Consider the following 17,043-nt stretch of genomic DNA (forward strand, 5'->3'; position numbering starts at 1 on the left):
AATACCAAGAGATGAGTTTTGTGAAGTCCCACACCAGTTGAACTTTACAAAATCTTACCTAACAACAATCTAGGAGTAGAAATTGTGCAAACGTACCTAGGATAAAACCACTGCCACCAGCCTTTCAGATTAGCTTGTCACTTAACCAACATGTTACAGGAGCAGTGAGAAAGAGGATACTGTGTAGCCCATCAGCACTCCACATAATAAGGTGTGGTCTGCTGATCTCACAATAGGAAAAGATGGAAGGATAAAAATATCCCCCTATAAAGTAAAATAAAAAGGGAAGCCCAATGGGCTCCCAGCAATACTGCACAGAGTGCTGTGTAATGCAAATGTCAAAGACGGATGCTATAAAACTTGTAGGAAAACATAACTCCAAGAAAAAGGTATAAAAAGAAATACAAAAGTATCCCAAAGATTGGTTAAAAGAATGATTGATTCTGGAAATGGTTCCCTCTCACTCAAATCCAATAGTCCAGCAAAAAGTGCTGGGGGTATCACATGTGGAGGAGATTGTGCAGAACAATTAAAATCTACCCGAACAAATAGTTTCTATCTGTGCATCCTTCCAACAGCCCACTTTCTAAGCTCTAAGCCTGCATACTAAATAATGTTCTTTCCAAATTAGGAGAATGTTACATTTCTAAGTGGACCATGTGTGTTAATGCCCAATGTTTTAGTAAATGAACTATGAATGTTACCTTTGCCATATGTATTTAAGAAATAACTTGGACTTCTGCCTTGCAGCTTGAGATTCTGACTTTTCATATTCTCTTAAGCCCAGCTAATAGGTACAACAGACATCCTCCTTCATTTGGATACAACCCGGGAGGTAAGTGGCCCTCTTACAAGCAACAAATGTGTTAATATTTGTAGGTAGCTGAATGAAAAGTTAGATATTTCTGACATGATTTATACTCCTGCAATTCCATGTTACATGTGCATGCTTCTTTTACAGCAGTTCATACAAATAGGCTCATTGTCCATTATATATAGAAGCATACTATTTGCTGTAAATAACTTAATTCAATCTTTAAAAGGATGTTGGGTGGTACCAGTGACAAGCTGGAGGCAGGGCACTGTGAAATGTCACTAACTCACCCCTTACCTCCCTGATATAAGGTCCTCGTCCATGATTGAGGGTAATATCTCCTCTGAGACTGCAATGTCAACAGAAAATGTTTGGGGCGATACTTCCCCTTTATAATTGCTTCTTTCCGTTTGTTTTCCTTTCCAGGTTCTTTGGCAATGCCCCACTTTTCTCCAGGCACTCTGTTAGGGGGGGTGGTGGGGGTGTGTGTGTGGCGTGTGTGTGGCTTGTGTGTGTGTGTGTGTGTGTGTGTGTGTGTGTGTGTGTGTGTGTGTGTGTGTGTGTGTGTGTGGCTTGTAAGTGTGTGTGTGTGTGTGGCTTGTGTGTGTGTGGCTTGTGTGTGTGTGTGTGTGTGTGGCTTGTGAGTGTGTGTGTGTGTGTGTGTGTGTGTGTGTGGATTGTGAGTGTGTGTGTGTGTGTGTGGCTTGTGATTGGTTGGTGTGACGTATTCATATGTTTTTACAAATTCTAAAAAGTGGATACTGACAAAGGTATACCTGTAACACTATCCCTATCCTACGTCTATAGTTACCCATGATCCTTCACAGTTTGACGTCCTCATATTGTTTATTTTCAGCCTTTAGGGTTGGATACTTAACAGACTCTCAAGTGTGAACAAATCTAAGCCATTAAGATTGTTAGTCAAAATTGTGTGCAGTATCCTTGGGAATACTACAACAACCTTGACCTTCTGGCAATAGGAACCAAAACTTTGGTATAAGTCTGTACTACACAGGTTGGTAGTTTGGCTGAGCAAGCCAGGCTTATCTCAAGAGGGGTCAATGTGAGCAGTAATGTTGTAACAGAGTTTTACAGTGACAGTTATTCAAATAAACACTTATACTCAAGGTTCCATGATTAAACAATTATTAATTTAACAGTCAGTTATGTAAGCCTTCTTGAGAAGGGAGCAAAACATGTAACAATTATAATAGACTTCAGAACACACTCCGTTTCTCTAAATCAGATGATACCCATTGGAGATGGCACACAGATACTTCCTACACCCTCAGGTGACTTAAATAGCTAGGACACTGTGGACATTGATTTATCACTGGTACATTTTAGAGCAATACTGAGTTTAGTGTAAAGGATTAAATATGGGAATAAAACCAACGTTAATAAATAATTCATTTTGGCTTGGACAATGCACAATGTTTTTAGAACGATTTGTAGAAATAAGATTAACTTGAAGGGCCACAAGCTGCGAGGCTTGTGAGGGACAAAGCTTGAAGCAACTCTGCAATGCAACCAAGACAAGTCTCAACTGAGAGCAAGCAAGGCTACACCACAAGAGGTAAGTCCTCTTAGGTTTACAGTACCTTTTGGTTAGTAGAAATGGTTCCAGCTGGCTTCTGTTCCTGTGTGGCTCTGCAGATACCGTTGTTCCTGCGCCTCAGTCGTGGGGATAAGAGGGAGAACCTCTGGGGACTCCTGCAACACAATGGGAAGGTCAGCGGCAGCAAAGGGCAAACTTCAATTGACTTCGCGGTTTCAGCTACTCGCGTCTACTGAAAATAGCAACACTGCGGTTCTCGGATACCACTTCAGACTTTCCTCGGATCTAAGGTCCAGCGCTCTGTTGCGGTGGCTCAGGCTTGATCAGTCCTGCTTTAGGGAAGTCCGCGGGATCTTCCTGGCGCTCAGGTCTGACATAAAAGCGATCCACTCGATTTGGTGTTCCTCTCCCTGGCACTTCGGTTCCAGCAGCAGTAGAAGTACAGCCAGCTCTGAGAGGATATCCAGACAAAGTCGTCCTTGCATGGCTTCTCTAGTCGAAACGAATTCGGAGTTTCAGCACAGCAGCAGGGCTTCACTGGGCAAACCAACGGTCCAGGAGTTGCAGTAGGTGTCTGTTAGGGAGAATTCTCAGAAATGTGCTAATTCCCTCCACCTTAGAGACCCCCAGCAACTTTGCTGGATTTTGAGGACTTGATTTTTTTTAACCTGGAGAGAGTGAGAACCTTTTTCTTTTGGTTGTGGAGTCTGACAAACTCCATAGGCATCATCTTTTACATGGTGTCACACAGCAGTGGCACAGGGAAGTCTTCCAGATATCCTAAAGGTTTAAATACCTTCTCTTGGATAAACTGCTGTTTCCAAGAGCAGTAAAGTGAAATTGACTTTACTTGCATTTGTAACTTTTTAGACCCAGGACACACTATCTTACTATAAGGTGCTACAGGGGTTACCTAGTATCTCCTTTGTCTAATGTCTCATGTAACATTTTTATGTTACACTTTTCTCTCTGAATGGCTGGTGGCAGTGGTTTCGTTTTACTACCGTGGTGTGCATTTACCGCGGGCTGCGTTCGCAGCTGCAGTAAAGCACCCATGGGTTCTATTAATGTCAAAATGGCCTGGTCTTCTTTTTTCCCCATTTCTTTGTGGAAAGGTCCTTCTTGATATTTACTCAGCGCACCAAACCAGGTTGGGTCCCTTTGTTCGTTTTGCCTTTGGCGCGATTCACGACTGAAGCCTGCCTCTGGCTCCAGGGTGTCTGGGGTAGGCAGGAAGTGAGGGAGGTGCCCGAAACTCCCTGTGCTTAGTCTCCTAAGAGACCCAAAGGCACTCTGTGGTGATTGGCCGGCTGACTGTCCGGCAAGGACATTCACCCTGCTGGGTGGCTGACAGCTGGGCTGGAATGAATGGGAGAGAACTGAATAAAAGGCGAGGGTTTTGGCTTGGAAGGCAGAGTCGACCACTGACCGAAAGAACCGAGGAAGAACTTGAAGAGGACGCCTGCTGCAACTCCTGGACCAAATTCGTATCGACAGAGAAGCCCCTGCAAAGACGACTTCTCCCCTTGAGTTGGTGGGACCAATCAACCCCAAAGTAAGCCACCTGTTCATCCATCTCAGAGCTGGTTGAATTTCCACAGAGTTGCTGCTGGAAACCGTATAGCCAGGGAGAGGAACACCAGATTGTGTGTGTTGTTTTTAAGCTGGCGTAGAGCTCCAGGAAGATCCTCCGGACTCCCAGGAAGCGGGACTGGCCGAGCCTGAGCCCCCTCAACAGAGTGCGGGACCCCAGAAGCAAGGAACCATGGTGTTACTATTTGCGGTAGACGCGAGGAGCTGAAACACTAAACAGCCACTGATTTGAAGATTGCCGGTTGCGAGGGGTGACCATCCCATTGCAGTGCAGGAGTCCCCAGAAGTCCTCCCGCTTGTCCCCACGACTGAGGCCCACAACAGAGAGATCTGCAGAGCTGCACAGGAAGTTATCTGCTGCACTTTTTCTTCACTACAAAGTTTCTGTAAAGTCTGAGAGAATTTACCTCTCGCTGTAGAGTTGCATGCATCTTCTACTACTCACAAGTGTGATCAGCTTGTGGCCCTACATTTGATTCTTCTTTTCTTCAAAGACTTCTAAAACATTGTGCAAAGACTTTTCTACTTACCTACCAGAAGTGCTTCATCCTATATAAGATTTTTCCCATTGCCTTTGGCTTAACCTGTGTACTGAATGACTCTTCTTAGAGGATCCAAAAGTATTTGCCTACTTAAGAATGTTTGTGGTCTCTTGTTCTAATAAACATTTCCTTTTACCAAATTCAACAGTATTCTGAATGCCAACAGTAAGCTATTGATGTCCCCAGCACCCTAGCTATTTAAGTCACCTGAGGGTGTAGGTTGTGTCTGTGGGCCTTTACTGATTTAGAAACTAAGAGTGTACATTATTGAAGAGTGTGTGTGTTAATTTAATATTGCTCCCTTCTGAAGAAGGCTTATCCTAACTGACTGATGAATACATTAATATTTTTTTATTCAAGAAACCTTGAGTGTAAGAGTTTATTTGAATACTTGTCACTGTGAATCTCTGTGTAACTCCCCTACAGCTCACATTGATCCCTCTTGAGATAAGGCTGGCTGCTCAACATGCTACCAAAACTGTGTAGAACAAGCTTATACCAAAGGTTGTGTTTCCTATACTTGTAGTTGTATGTAGTGCACCCAAAGGGTTCTGCATACAAACGTTGCCTAACAGCGTCTCTTCCAAGTTCTTCTTCGGATTCCTTCATCCAATGGTCGGATGTCTTCCAAGCCTCGTCTTTTATGCAGGTTTCTGCCATTCATTCCAGCCTAGCTGTCAATCACACAGCCGGGTGGCTGTCCTGCAAGGACAGTCAGCCAGCCAATCACCTTTTGGATGCATTCCTGTAACCAAGAGGATAAAGCACAGGGAGCTTCTGGCACCTCCCTCACTTCCAGCCCCTGCCAGATATACTGGAGCCAGAAGCGGGCTTCACTCATGAATCCTGCCAAACACAAAACGAACAAAGGGACCAAACCCGATTTGGCACGCAGAGTGAAACTCAAGATGGAACTTTCCAACAAGAAATGGCAAAAAAGACGACCAGGGCCATTTTGATAACACGGGCACCCATGGTTGCCTTACTGCGGCTGTGAACGCAGTCCGCGGAAAAAATGCACAATGGTAGTACAAGTAAACCACTGCCACCAGCCATTAATTGTAGACAGGGTAACATAAAAATGTTACATGAGAAACTAGACAAAGGGGATAGATACTAAGTAACCCCTCCAGCACCCTATTGTAAAATAGTGTGTGCTGGGTCTGGAAAGTTACAAAATATAAGTAAAGTCAATTTCACTTCGCTGCTCCTGGAAACAGTAGTTTCACCAAGAGCAGCTATTTCAACCTTTGGGAAATCAAAGAGACTTCCTGTGCCACTGCACTGAAGGTGCTGTGTGTCACAATGTAAAGATGATTCCTATGGAGTTTGTCAGACTCCAAAGTCAAAAGAAACAGAGTCCAAATCACTGAAAACTACATGAGACGGTGGGAAAAACAGTCTTGCTCTCTCCAGCTTGGAAATTATATGTCCTAACGTCCAGCAAAAGATCTGGGGGTCTCTAAGGTAGAAGGGAATTAGCACATTTCTGAGAATTCTCCCTAACAAAGATCCATCCCACAAATGAACAGCATCGAGTGAAACAGCGAGAGCAGCAGCTGTTTCCAATGCCGAAAGGCGCATCACACAGGACGATTTCTTTATGGAACCACTTTCATCAACCCCTCTGGGAATTCCATGGTCCAAAGAAAGGTTTCATTACCTTAGGAGCAATATGCAGAATTTCACAAAGTTCTGCAATAGATTACCAACAAAATGCAAAGGGGAACCTCTTTCTGAATACATCCCTAAAAAGACAAAAACAGTGGCAGAACAAATTGAACAAGATGAAGAGATAACTGAGGAAGGCATTTACACAGTTAAGGCAATCATTGGGGATGAAGAGAAAAACATAGAGATCGACCCAAATGTCTATGCTCTTCCCTTGCCAGACACGGCAGATCTATCAGCCTCTTCACCCACAGAAGATCAGGTGTTATGCACTGATCTGTTAAAAAGGGCAGCAGCCAGGTCTGGCATTCAAACCGAAGAACCTCAAGAAGAGACCGATTTATTTAAATATTTTTTTTAACATTTTATTTTTAATTGAGGTTGTTCTTAAAGAAGGGAAGCCTGTTTCACATCCATACCTCTTTTCAAGAGTGTGCTTAAAAGAATATCGCCATTTCTGATTAGGTATCAGGTCATATTTTCGAAAACCTATTTTCGAAACGCAATTTCGTCAAACATTTTGCCACACATTTTTTTTTCCAATGTGTTTTTTTAAAATTTATATATTTTTTTGGTGGTTTTGTTAGTTAAAAAAGTGTTAAAAAAAACAGGGGTTTAGGGGGCAACCCCCCCATTAAAAAAAAACATTAAAAACATTTTTATCGGCAAAATGTTTTTGAGAAAATGGCATTCGAAAAAGTCACTATAAACCCTCTGATTAACCCAGTGAAAACAAAAGTGGTTGAACCTAGAATAGAGAAGACATACTAGGCAGCTACCTGCTATACATAAGCAGTCAACACAGGGTATCTAGGTATACGCTTAGTACCGTACCTTAATGATTTCACACACACGCAATCCTTCACCCCATAACTGAGAGGTTCATTTGAGTCATAACTCACTGGAAATCCCTCCCGATGACCTTGCAGGCGTCCCTATTTAAAATATTATCCCTGCCTAGATATCCGTACATTTTACAAAACGCTCCACTCCACAATTCCAGAAAAGAATTTGCCAAAGTTGACACTGCCCTCCAAAAGTCTCTTATGGGGAGGCAGACAAGCCCGTGTCGCCCTGGTCACATTGCAAAGATAGGTCTGGAAGGCAGCATTGGGCTACCCCACATGCAAAGATATTACTGGGCCGGCCAACTGACAGTAGTTAATGATTGATTGCATGGAGATCCTGCACTCCCACATGTTAAGGTTGAGAGGAGGTGGCTGCAGGGACTACCTCCTACCCAAATTCTATATAGTGATCCCCAGAAGCTATCACCGCCGAGTATGTGTCAGCATTTTAGGCGGGTGTGGACGGAGGTACATTGACACGTGGGGTCGTGAGGCCGAGCTACTTTACTTCGGCCCCTATGGCGCAATGTACAGCTCCTGGAATTTCACAGGATGGGCAGTCTTAGGACATGGGAGAGAAACAATATACCGCATCTCTCAGGTGTGGTTAAATGTGGCAGACTGGTCCCTTTCGAGGAGATCTGAACATCGTTCGGACTCCAAGCAGATCAAACGCCCAATTACAAACCTTGGAAAATATTCCGGCATGTTCCAGTCGGTTGCCAGACATTTCGTCGAAATAAATTAGTCGACAGGACATTTGGTCGAAACCATTTGGTCGAAAACCAAATGGTCGAATTTTTTTTATTTTTTATTTTCACTTTTTTTTTTTATTTTTTGGGGGGCACCCCCCTACTAACCCCCCAACCCCTTTTTTTCTAAAAAAAAAAACCCTTTTTTCCCTAAACTACAACCTAAAAAATATATATATAAATAAAATAAAACATTCGACCATTTGGTTTTCGACCAAATGTCTTTCGATGAAATGTCCGGACACCGTTCCAGTCTTGAGGCAAACCTACTTGCAGAGTGTATCTACCATAAAATCAAATTCACCTTATATCAGGTTATTGCGGCCATCAGGACCAGGGACCTAACAAGCCTCAAGGCCAGGTGGGAGAGGGATGCAGGGTCAATAGAATAAAAGGAATGGGTGGAAGCATTGAGTTGGCGTTCCCTAGGGAGATTGGGATCTCGGCCAGAATTCGGCTGATACAACTTAAAATACTTCAGAGTCCATTATAAAGGTACCATTGTTTCAATGGGGCAGCACTGACCATGCCTGCTGTCTAAGATGCAAAGTGTCAAAAGGCACCTTCATTCATACCATTTGGGAACGCTTGCAAGTTCATTACGTCTGGGGACTCCTGCACCACGAATGGAAGGTTGGCTGCAGCAATGGGCAAACTTCAGATCAGCGGCACTTCGCGGTTTCAGCTCCTCGCTGTTAGGCAGAGTGTGTATGCAGTACCCTCTGGGACCACTACACACAACTATGACTACAGGTGTAAGCAAAACCAACCTTTGGTATAAGTCTGTACCACACAGTTTTTGCTAGCGAGCTGAGCAGCCAGGCTTATCTCAAGAGGGAATGTGAGCGTTAAGGGTGTTACAGAGGTCTATAATCACAAGTATTCAAATAGACACTTATACACAGTCAGTTAGAAAACATTCACTAAAAGGAGGCAATCAATATCACACAAAATGATTCTACAGTACTTCACACCATCAGGTTCTGAGTCATTTAAACTACTTTGAAGGAGGAGCAAAAAGGCCTAAGATAATAAAACGAATATTACAGTTGCTCTTAAACACTGCAAATAGTTTGAGTTCACCAGAGGAGTTGATTCAATGCAATAGGTGGCCAAAGTCAATGGGCTAGAGTCTTGTATAGGTAAAAACGGTTCTGGTAGTTAAACGGAAAAGTATTTGCAACGGTTCCCAGAAGTAGTTCATAGAAGAAAGATTCATATGTCGGGTCACAAGCTGACTAGGCCTGCAAGTTGCCCAAGTTTCACACACTTTCGCAGTGAGAGGTAAGTTCTTTGTCAGGTTTTCACAGTACCTTATTTTGAAGAAAAAGATGCAACTAAAGACTTCTGTTCCTGGCAGTTTCTGCAGATCTTGCTGTGCCTGAGCCTCAGTCGTTGGGGACAAGAGGGAGGACGTCAAGGGACTACTGCACGGGCACTGGTCACAAAGCTAGCAATCTGGCCAATCTTCGATTCCGGTAGCTGTAGTCAAGCACACAAACTGGTGTCCTCCTCCCTGGTTATTCGGTTTCCTGCAGCACTCTGAGGAAAATACAACCGGCTCCGAGAATGATGTCCAGGTGGCTTACAAGTTGATTGGTCCCACCAAATTAAAGGTAGAAGTCATCCTTGAAGGGCTTCTCTGTCGAGATGGCGATTCGGACCTGTAGCAGGTCTTCACCGGGCAAACCAACGGTCCAGGAGTTGCAGCAGCCATCCCCTTCCAGCTCGTCTTCGGTTCTTTGGTTCCAGTGGTCGACTCTGCCTTCCAAGCCAAGAGACTCGCCTTTTATCCAGTTTCCTCCCATTCATTCCAGCCTAGCTGCTACTCACCCAGCAGGGTGGCTGTCCTTGCTGGACTGTAAGCCAACAAATCACGCCAGAGTGCATTTGGGCCTCCTAGGAGACTAAGCACAAGGAGTTTTGGGCACCTCCCTCACTTCTTGCCCACCCCAGACACTCGGGCGCCAGAGGCAGTCTTCAGTCCTGAAGCCCACCAAAGGTGTAGGAACAAAGGGACCAAACCTGTTTTGGTGCGCAGAGACAAACTGTAGAACGACCTTTCCAAAAAGAAATGCGAAAAAAGACTGGGACCTGTTTAAATAAAGGGGGCTCAGATGCCATCTTGAAAAACATGGCTCCCAAGATTTGTAGCTACCGGTGTTTGCGGTCTCGAAAAATCATGGTAGTTGGTTGTAAAACCACTGCCACCAGCCAATTCGATAGGAAAGGTTAGCATTTGACTGCTACATGAGTTTCCCGACATTGGGGATACTAGGTAACCTCTCCAGCAATCTATTGTAAGATAGTGTGTGCTGGGTCTAGGACTTTGAAAAGAACTAGTAAAGTCAATTTCACTTTACTTTCTCTGGGAAACAGTAGTTTATCCCAGAGAAGGTGTTTAAACCTTGGGACAGCCTAAAAGGCTTCCCTGTGTCACTGCACTGAGGGTGCTGTGTGACACACATGAAAAGATGATGCCTATGGAGTTGTCTAAAACCTCATAATCAAAAACACACATCAAAATACATGAGAGAGTGGGAAAAAAAGGCTCACACTCTCTCCAGGTAAATTAATCAAGTCCTTGAAATCCAGCAAAGAAGTTGCCGGGGGTCTCTAAGGGGAAGGGAATTGGCACATTTATGAGAATTCTCCCTAACACTCGCGTCTCTTGCAAACAGCATCACTACGGTTCTCGGATAGCTTAATGGGCTTTCCCCGCATCTGGGGTCCAGCACTCTGAGGTGGCTCAGGCTTGTTCAGTCCTGCTTCATGGGAGTCCGGAGGATCTTCCTGGAGCTCGGGTCTGACTTAAAATGATGCACTCTATCTGGTGTTCCTCTCGCTGGCACTTCGGTTCCTGCAGCAGCAATGGAAGTACAGCCGGCTCCGAGAGGATGTCCAGACGAGTTAACTTTGGGGTTGATTGGTCCCACCAATCCAAGGGGAGATGTCGTCTGTTGCAGGGCTTCTCTAGTCAAGGCGAATTCGAAGCTTCAGCAATGCAGCAGGGCTTCACCGGGCAAACCAACGGTTCAGGAGTTGCAGCAATTCTGGCCGGCCTCACAGTAGGGAGAGTGGGGTTGGGTGGACATATTCTTTACAAGTATGCCTTTCCTCTTTCACCCTCTCTGCTCCCTGGGTTTTGTGTGGCCTACGGAAAGAGGCAGGCCGAATGTTCTTCCCCCGCTGTTGCAACCGCCGAAAGTGATGGGGGAACTAGCGATGACCAGGCCTCTGTGTCAGAAGCCATTGACCTAACGGCGGACTGCTCTCATTCCGCGATGCCAGTCCCTGACTCCACCAGGCCTGACAAGAGTCGCGCTATAGAGGACACCCGGTGGCAGGGGCGCACACGATCATAACACCAAACTCGCAACCCACGGTTCTGCTTCGGCGGCGCTGTCGAAGCGTACCAAAGCGCCAACGGAACCGTCAAATTATTCAATGGGATCCTCTGATTGGCATGATCGGCAGCCTTCCCTGCAACCGCGGCCTGCGACCGGGCAATCCAAAGTAAAGGGCGCTAGCACTAAAAGACACACGGACGTCGAGGCGCTCCAGTAGGTTGCACAGATGCCGCTTAAGGCCCGGGTGGTGCCGAAATCCACTGCTCAGCCTGCGGTTCAGCCGGTAGACCGCCCAGATTCTCCGACCATTGGTGAGAGCATTACAAGGATAACTTCGGCAGTTAGACTGAAGGAACAGACGAAGGAGGCGACAAAGCACAAAGAACGGCCAAGGGAAGTGCCGAAGGACACGCCACAGTGCCCCGAACCCTGCAGGGACTACGCTGAGAGTCCTGTGCCTTTGTCAAGCACATTAGAGGACAAATCTCGACGTCACAGGGAAGATGATGAACCCTTTCCTCTCCTGGACCCCTCTGGTTCATCCTCATGTGCCAGGGAGAAATTTGAGGGATGTATGGACAGATTAGAAAAATGTCTCTTATTCACTGCTGAGGATGTTATGGATACTTATGATCAGGATGAGGATGGCACCTTTCTGGAAAACTACAATGTGGATGAACAGACAGGTCTAATGGACAATTGGGAGGACAGCCGTCAGGTTGATGCGCAACCCTGGACGTTCCCTACTCCCACCCAGGACCCCGATGTCCTGTGCATAGATTTCCCCCCTCCACTCCCGCTGACCAAGCCTCCCCAGTGGATGGCCAGATGGCGTTGAACGCCTTCTTGAAGAAGGCGGCTGACCATTTTCAGATCGCCACTCGAGGCTTGACCAGATTCTGATTTAGTTGAGGATTTACTCAAAGAAAAACCTCCGGCCAGCCGGGCCATCCCTTTGTTGAACTCAAGAGGAGATTGGCACCTTCCTTGTTGTCGGCAGCCCAGACCAGGGCGGTGAACCATATGGTGGAGTAGCTGGTTCGGCCTTCTCCGATTGACTCAGCCTACATCAAGGGGCATGCCACTCAAGATTCTTTAGTGGTTACCACTACTAGAAAACAGGCTGGTGTTCCCCTGTCTACAGGAGAGGCACCTCCCGATTAGGAGTCCAAGAGACTTTATGCACTGGGAAAAAGGGTAACAACTGCTGCGTTTTCCACCCATATAGCCAATTCCACCACCCTATTGGCCAGCTATGCAGACGTCCAGTGGAACTTTCTGCAAGAAGGCCTTCAAGAAGTGCCAGAATCTACACAGACCAATTTGCTCGCCATTGTTTCTGGCAAGGCAAGCAGGTAAACCAGAATGTGCTCAGAAACTCTCTGGATGCTGCTGAGACAGCAGGGAGAACAAGGTAACTTGCGCAAGAGACATGCATGGCTGAGGAACTCCGGTTTCACGCCAGAGACCCAAGCAGCACTGATTAACAAACCCGTTGAGGAGACAAACCTGTTAGGCAAGGCAGCGGACCATGCTCTTGAAACAGCCAAGAAAGAACATGAAACACTCAAGTCCCTTAAACAAATTACCCAGAAACCCTCTCCTCAGGGAGGAAACGGCTCCCGCCGGTCCTTTCACGGGCAATCTCGTTTTCCCCAGAACCAATATAATGCGCGTACTGTATAGAATTTGCCCGACCACCCCAATTCAGACTGTCAAGATCAAGACGCCTGACGCTGGACCACCTGCAAATCCTACTGCAAGAGGTGCTGACCCTTCTAGGAAAAGACGCCATAGAAGTCGTCTCTACTCTACAGGTAAACAAGGGTATTTATTCAGTGTACTTCCTTGTACCCAAAAAGGATCTCACCATGCGCCCTGTGCTAGACTTGCACCCAGCGAACAAGTTTGTCAAACCTGAAAAGTTTTGGATGGTCACTTTACAGGAAGTAATCCTGCTGTTGAAACGGGTATTACATGGCAACACTGGACATGAAAGATGCATACTTTCATAATTCGATGTTGCCAGGCACAGAAAATACCTAAGGTTTATGATGGAGTTCAAGGTACTCCCCTTCGGCATTGCCTCGGCACCAAGGGTGTTTACAAAGGTACTGGAAGTAGCAGCAGCACACCTGCGCAGACTTTCCATCCCAGTTTACCCTTACCTCAACGACTGGCTCATTACAGGAAAGTCCTACAAAACATGCCTATTGAACACTCAGAAGGCAATAGACCCCTTATTCAGTCTGGGATTCTCCATCAACGAGAAGAAATCCAGCCTAGATCCCAGCCAAGTCAAACAGTTTCTAGGGGCTCTAATTCGGACAAAAGACAGCCTCGTCTTCCCCTCCAACAAGAGGATTCAAAACATGCTTTTTCAGATTCCTCAGTATGCAGCCATTCGGGAAGTAACGGTACGCAAGGCCATGCGACTGTTAGGAATGATCACATCCTGCATTTACTTAGTTCCTCATGCGTGTCTGTGCATGCGTCCTATGCAAGAGTGGCTCCACAGCAAGTGGTGTCAGGCCAGATGGACAATGGGAACATCTGGTAGTTGTTTCGCCGGCCCTCGTTCTCTCTCTGCAGTGGTGGTCGAGGGAAAACTTCTTGAAGGGCAAGACCTTCACCACCCCTGCAGTAGTAGCCACTCTCACGACCGATGCATCTCTCACGGGGTGGCGGGGGGGGCTCACCTGCTTCAGCAGATGGCGTACAGCGTGTGGTCCCCACAACTAGCGTCCAACCACATAAATCTGTTGGAGCTATTAGCGGTATTCAAAGCACTGAAAGCCTTTCAGGCACAGTTACCGGGGAAGACAGTCCTGATCTTGAAAGACTGCACCACAGCCATGTGCTACCTAAACAAACAAGGGGGCACACACCCTCCAGGGCTATCCAAGCTGTCCCTAAACATTTGGATATGGGCTCTCAAACACAGGATGTTCCTGTTGTCTCAACACGTTCCAGGGGAACTCAATCTTCTAGCAGATGTGCTCAGCAGAGATTTTGCGCTGCCGTAGAGTATGAATGGCAAATGTTTTCGCAGAATGGGGCTTCCCAGAGATCGACTTGTTCGCAACTCAGCAGAACGCTTAATGCCAAGATTACGCCTCCAGGTACCCACAGAACCGCTCCAAGGGGAACAGGCTCTGGATAGCATGGTCAGGGAAATTTGTTTATGCTTTCCCACCCCTTACTCAACAAGATTGTGCACGAGATGCACCAGGAACCAGTCACCATGATATTGTTGGCCCCCATGTGGGCCCGCCAACCCTGGTTCTCTCATCTGATGGAGATGTCCCTCTACCCTCCTATGAAACTGCTCTGCCTATACAGCATGTCCTCCCAGGACAGGGGAGAAACACTGCACCCATGCCCACAAACTCTGAATTTAGCGGTCTGGCTCCTGAGGTCATAGAGTTCGGACACCTTCAACTCCCTGAGAGATGTATGGACATACTCAGGGAAGCGAGAAAACCCGACACTGCTATTCCAGTAAATGGAAACACTTTATCTGGTGTAAGGCCAAGGGTGTCAATCCCATTGACTGCTCTCCTACTCACATTGTATTGTTCCTGGCCCACTTGCGGGATTCTGGCCTGGTTTTTAATTCCCTAAAGGTTCACCTAGCTGCTCTCTCAGCCTACACTACATCACAACAAAAGGTGTTGTGGTGGAAAATACCAGTTATCAAGGCTTTAATGGAAGGGGTTAAAATGATTCATCCCCCATTTCTAACCCAGCTCCCATATGGGACTTAAATGTGGTTCTGACTAGACTCATTGGGTCCCCCTTTGAGTCTATGCACAGGGCAAGACTAAAAGACCTTACCTATAAGACAGCCTTCCTAGGGGCTATCACTTCTATAAGAAGGGTTAGTGAACTATAGGCCCTTTCAGTACTAGACCCTTTCGTTACTGTTCATAGAGATAAGGTGGCTCTGCGCACTCACCCTCGATTTGCGCCTAAATTTATTTCCAAGTTCCACGTGGCCCAGTCAATGGAACTGCCCACTTTCTTCCAGAACCCCACTAACATGGCTGAAAGAAGCCCACACACGTTAGATATGCGCAGGGCAGTCATGTTTCACCTGGAAAGAACAAAACCACTGAGAAAAAACAATTTTTCGTTTCAGTGGCAGCTGGCAGAGGAGGAGATCCTGTCTCTAAGTCAGCTATCTCAAGATGGATAGTCAAATGCATCACACTTTGTTACACTCTTGCTAATAGAGAACTGCTCTTCAAGCATACAGCACATTCTACACGAGGCACTGGGGCTTCCATAGAATTCATTGCAAATGTTCCCCTAGAGTCCATTTGCAAAGCGGCAACCTGGAGTTCTGTACACACCTTTACTAAACACTATTGCCTAGACTCTCATTCTAGGTCTGATTCTCAGGTGTGATCAGCATTACTAAGACATCTTTTCACTACTGTTCCTTCTCACAACCCACCTCCAACTCTGGGTACTGCCCTCTAGTCTATGCACAGCATGTCATTCTAAGAAGATTAACAAGCATCAGAAGACATGCATTACTCACCGTAATAGCATTTCTGATGATTGTATCTGCTTGGATTCACATGCGCCCACCCTTCCTCCCCGCTCGGATGGAAGGAACATGGACGTCTTACTTTCTCTATTTTATGTGCTCACTCACGATAGGCCTTGGGCTCCCTCATGGCAGAAAAAATACAATCGGAGGGACCTCGGCGCGTGAGGGATTTTGGGTACCCTACACGTCACAGTATGGATAGTGTTACAGACACGCCTATGCCGACGTCCTCTTTCGATCCTAGAAAGACGAGATGCAATACTCTGCGGTTACCACTGGATGTCAGACCACATGCACAGCATGTGAATCTAAGCAGATACAGTAATCAGAAATGCTAATACGATGAGTAATGCATGTCATATTAAGCACAGGGAGTTTCGGGCACCTCCCTCACTTCCTGCCTGACATGCTGGAGCCAGAGGCTGGCTTCACCAGTGAATCCTGCCAAAGACAAAACAAAGAGACCAATCTTGGTTTGGCGCGCAGAGTAAATCTCAAGAAGGACCTTTCCAACAAGAAATGGCAGAAAAAGACGACCAGGGCCATGTTGACAAAATGGGTACCCCTGGGTGTCTTACTACAGCTGCAATTGCAGCTCGCAGTAAAAACACACAATGGTAGGAAATGTTAAACCACTGCCACCAGCCATTAATTGTAGAAAGGGTAACATAAAAATGTTACATGATAAACTAGACAAAGGGGATACCAAGTAACCCCTCTAGCACCCTATTGTAAGACAGTGTGTGCTAGGTCTAGGAAGTTACAAAATGTAAGTAGTCAATTTCACTTCACTGCTCTTGGAAACAGTAGTTTCACCAAGAGAAGGTATTTAAAACTTTGGGAAATCTAAGACTTTCCTGTGTCACTGCACTGAAGGTGCTTTGTGACACAATGTAAAAGATGATGCCTATGGAGTTTGTCAGACTCCACAACCAAAAGAAAGTGTTCAAAATCACAATAAAGTACGTGAGAGTGGGAAAAAGGGTCTCGCTCTCTCCAGGTTAAAAAAATCAAGTCCTCAAAATCCAGCAAAGTTGCTGGGTGTCTCTAAGGTGGAGGGAATTAGCACATTTCTGAGAATTCACCCTAACACAGGGTCATTTTGGGAAAATGGCCCCCCATGGGTGCTTTACTGTACATAAAGGTGTTACATGAGAAGCTAGACAAAGGGGATACTAAGTAATCCCTCCAGCACCCTTTTCTAAGATAGTGTGTGCTGGGTCTAGAAAGTTACAAAATGTAAGTAAAGTCAATTTCACTTACTGCTCTTAGAAACAGTAGTTTCCCCAAGACAAAGTATTTAAACCTTTGGAATATCTAAGACTTCCCTGTGCCACTGCACTGAAGGTGCTGTGTG

At 46.0% G+C, this 17,043-nt stretch overlaps 1 protein-coding gene across 1 annotated transcript in view; it reads left to right on the forward strand.

Moving 5' to 3' along the window:
* LOC138480807 (pre-mRNA 3'-end-processing factor FIP1-like) overlaps nucleotides 1–17,043 on the forward strand; it is an 889,709-nt gene that overhangs the window by 661,979 nt on the left and 210,687 nt on the right. The window contains exon 13 of the mRNA XM_069612552.1: nucleotides 783–835. Coding sequence (XP_069468653.1) covers nucleotides 783–835 — 53 coding nt within the window. The remainder of the gene's footprint in view (nucleotides 1–782; nucleotides 836–17,043) is intronic.

This window comes from Ambystoma mexicanum, chromosome 5p, assembly GCF_040938575.1.
Source record: "Ambystoma mexicanum isolate Mex_15411 chromosome 5p, UKY_AmexF1_1, whole genome shotgun sequence".
NCBI classification, from domain to species: domain Eukaryota; kingdom Metazoa; phylum Chordata; class Amphibia; order Caudata; family Ambystomatidae; genus Ambystoma; species Ambystoma mexicanum.